General features: G+C 44.5%; 1 protein-coding gene across 1 annotated transcript; it reads left to right on the top strand.

Moving 5' to 3' along the window:
- Positions 1 to 274: 274 nt before the first annotated feature.
- Positions 275 to 1,990, top strand: atoh1a (atonal bHLH transcription factor 1a). The gene has a single exon (XM_027167394.2). The coding sequence runs from the start codon at positions 524 to 526 to the stop codon at positions 1,322 to 1,324; it is 801 nt and encodes a 266-aa protein (XP_027023195.1). The 5' UTR covers positions 275 to 523; the 3' UTR covers positions 1,325 to 1,990.
- The last annotated feature ends 1,454 nt before the right edge of the window (positions 1,991 to 3,444 follow it).

Below are 3,444 nucleotides of genomic sequence, written 5' to 3'. Positions count from 1 at the left end.
ATTAACAAGTGGACAGAGTATTTTGTACAGCCTGTCCTATCGACCCTTTCTTCACGTTGAGTGCATTTGCATGCCCATGCCAGCTGCACTGTGGAACACACGCCTGTGTGTGTTTTGCACCCTGCTCGCGCTCTCCACATTCCTGCACCTTTCTGCGCGCGTCCTGTGGGACGACCCATTGTGTTAATAACACTCCAGTTAAACAGGCAGCGGTACTATAAAAAAAAAAGTTTGGACATAATAACCTGTCTCGAGTTCTCTGCGGCTTTCTCATTGGTCGGCCACACGCGCCTGCCCCGAGTGCTCTTATTGGTCAAAGCGCCACGCGACCGGCTTGAGAAGGGGGGCTCCCAGGCGCGTGCCGCTTTTAAAAACGGCGGGTCGCATAGAAACACCCAGTAAAGAAATCCTCCTGTGGAAGGAGTACGCGCAACAGGTGCAGGAAGGAGACCAGAGCCCCCGTCACCTCACACACACTCACCGGTCATTCATATCTTTTTTGGAAATCTCCGTTCCCGCGAAAATGAACGTCATGGTCACCTGCAAAGACTCAAGCACGGTGGAGTCGGACGCGGCGCGTGGGGAGCGCTTTCCGCTCGCTTTGGAGCTGATGGAAGGCGGCGACGCACGCGCCTGGCTCGCTCCTTCACACGCTGAATACCTGCCGCACAGCTCGGGGTCCTCGAGCACGGAGGGCGTGTCCGGTTCGCACGTAAACAAGGGTGCAAGGGTGGGGGGCGCAGTACGTGTGCGCGAGTTGTGCCGCCTCAAGGGAGCGACGCGGGCGGATGAGGGCAGGCAGCGCGCCCCGACCAGCAAACCCGCCAACGTGGTTCAGAAGCAGAGACGCATAGCGGCGAACGCACGAGAGCGCCGGCGCATGCACGGTCTGAACCACGCCTTCGACGAGCTGCGCAGCGTCATCCCCTCTCTCGACAACGAGAAAAAGCTTTCCAAGTACGAGACACTCCAGATGGCACAGATCTACATCAACGCGCTGTCCGACCTGCTGCGTGCTCCCGGCGCAGAAGATGACGCAAATAACGGTGACATGTTGCCGGCCGTCTACGGAGGTGAAAGATCATCAAACTCGTTTCCTGTTCAGCTCGCCGGCGTTTCATTCCCGTATGAGGAAGACGCGTTTGTGTCGCTCGGAGCGAGCAAGTCTGCCTCTGAATGCAGTAAAGACTCCCCGCGGTCCAGTCGGAGCGATGGAGAGTTTTCACCTCACTCGCACTTCAGCGACTCGGATGAGACACACGCAGAGATGCACAGTGAAGACGAGCTGTGTGAACTGAAGCTGAGCCGCAATCGAGCCTTTTAGAGACGCTGAAACAAATCCAGACGTCTGTCAGTTCTTTGTGTCAATCGTATTCGCCCTATTTTTTTGTAATAGGTTTAAGTTTGAATTGGTTGTTTGACTTCGATTTTATGACCAACTGAATTGTACGATGGTTGTTATTGTTGTAGTTTTCTGTAACTTGTACGCCAATAGAATCTGGTTGCCTTGTCGTGACATTGGCGAGATTCCCCACGCCACGTCAACTGTCTCGTCATGTGCCATGGGGCCAGGATGTCATGCAAAAACTGTCTTCCAAAAAAAAAAAAAAAAAAAGGTGACCCAATTTGTGCATTTATATGATAAGAATACGATTGGTTGGTTTGTTTGATTGTTTGTTTATTTGTTTTTTAAATCGAAGAATTTGCTACTTCTAAACTTCACTTGCACTTTAAACACGGGCCATAGGCTTGAGAAACACGCTTTGAAATAGGACGAGTTTTTTCTGTTGTTTGTATGTAGCCTAGTAATGCCAATTTGTCAAGGATATTTAATATAGCCATTAGATGTTTTGTACATTTGTTAAGTTTGAATATTCGATTTCGACGCGAGGTTATTATTTGTATTTAACTTCTGCTTGGAGATGCCGGTTAAAGTGTCTATTTATTTCCGTTTGCCTTATCTTTTTTAATGATAAATATTAGCAGATATGCCATATGCTTTATGTTTTATTTGATTTTGGAATAAAAAAACAAGAATCAAAACGCTTTTTGAATTATTTACTGATGTCTCTGATGATGATGACGATGATGGTGATGATGATGATGATGATAATGACATTCAGCATTCTTACTGTGAAAAAAAGTTTAGATTGGTCAGTATTTTCTCATAAATATCACGAACTAGGGCGCACAGAGTGACTAAATAGTTTTAATAGTTAAGTTGTAAATTACTTTTTAATTGTAGTGATTATAAATGAACTGCAAATTAAAAACTCACTGTTAATAAAAAAATATTTTTTTTGTAAGTGAAACAGTTCTAATTTAGTCTAAATATTATCTGAGCTGCGATAGATTGTCATCTAGTCTTTATTGTCGGCTTCAGATCAACAATCTTCTTCGATTAGCTGAAACATTATAATGAATGCATTGTAACTTCTTGAAGAGACCTTTTGCAAATCTGTCGTTACATATGTCGTAAATCCCCGAATTATAATAGAGTACACTGAAGATGTTTGAGGAAATCCTAAAAAACTGACTACAGCAACTGCAACAATCTACTAAACTGTTAAGAGGAAGATTTAAGTGATTTAACAGGGAACATTTTTTGAAACAATAAATAGTACTCAGTTACGCACAGAAATGTCCACGGACAACAACACCACCAACAACAACAACAACAACAACAACAACAATAATAATAATAATAATAATAATAATAATAATAATAATAACAACAATAATAATAATAATAATAATAAATCTCGGACCCACTTTAAAGATAAATACGATTAATACTCATATTAATATACATTCAATGAAGAATATGCAAAATAATTGAATTGTAAGTGTATGTAGATTTCCAATAGGGAAACAGAAATGGCAATAAATGACCTGCCACAAGTTTTATAAGCAAGTTTTTGGTGCAACTGTATGTTACAACATCATAAATATTCTCTATATTTATTTATTTAAATGCAGTTATTTGGCTTTGAAGTGACCGACAAATCTTTAGTGTAGCCTGAAGTCAGACTCAGAGACGCGTTCTAAGTGTTGAACATAAAGAGCTGCGCGCGCGGCTGCTCTAGCGGTGTATATTAATTGGCGCGCGCTCTGTTGGCAGGCCCGTGCGCGCGGTGTTGAATGTCTTTAGAGTAGCACGCGCTGTCAGCTGGTGAGCGCGCCACGTCCTTACACACCGTGAGCTGCCGTGTCCCCCAGGACCTGACTCCAGAGACACACACACACGCTCATGCGCCCGCCAATACGCACCGGGTGCCCATACACACACACACACACACACACACACACACACACACACACACACACACACACACACACACACACACACACACACGGACACAGAAAAATCTAGGTGTTCATGCACGCCCTTGCAAACATGCGCATCTCTCTCTCTCTCTCTCTCTCTCTCTCTCTCTCACACAC

This window comes from Tachysurus fulvidraco, chromosome 14 (assembly GCF_022655615.1).
Source record: "Tachysurus fulvidraco isolate hzauxx_2018 chromosome 14, HZAU_PFXX_2.0, whole genome shotgun sequence".
Lineage (NCBI taxonomy): Eukaryota > Metazoa > Chordata > Actinopteri > Siluriformes > Bagridae > Tachysurus > Tachysurus fulvidraco.
This window is presented reverse-complemented; position numbering and strand designations above follow the sequence as displayed.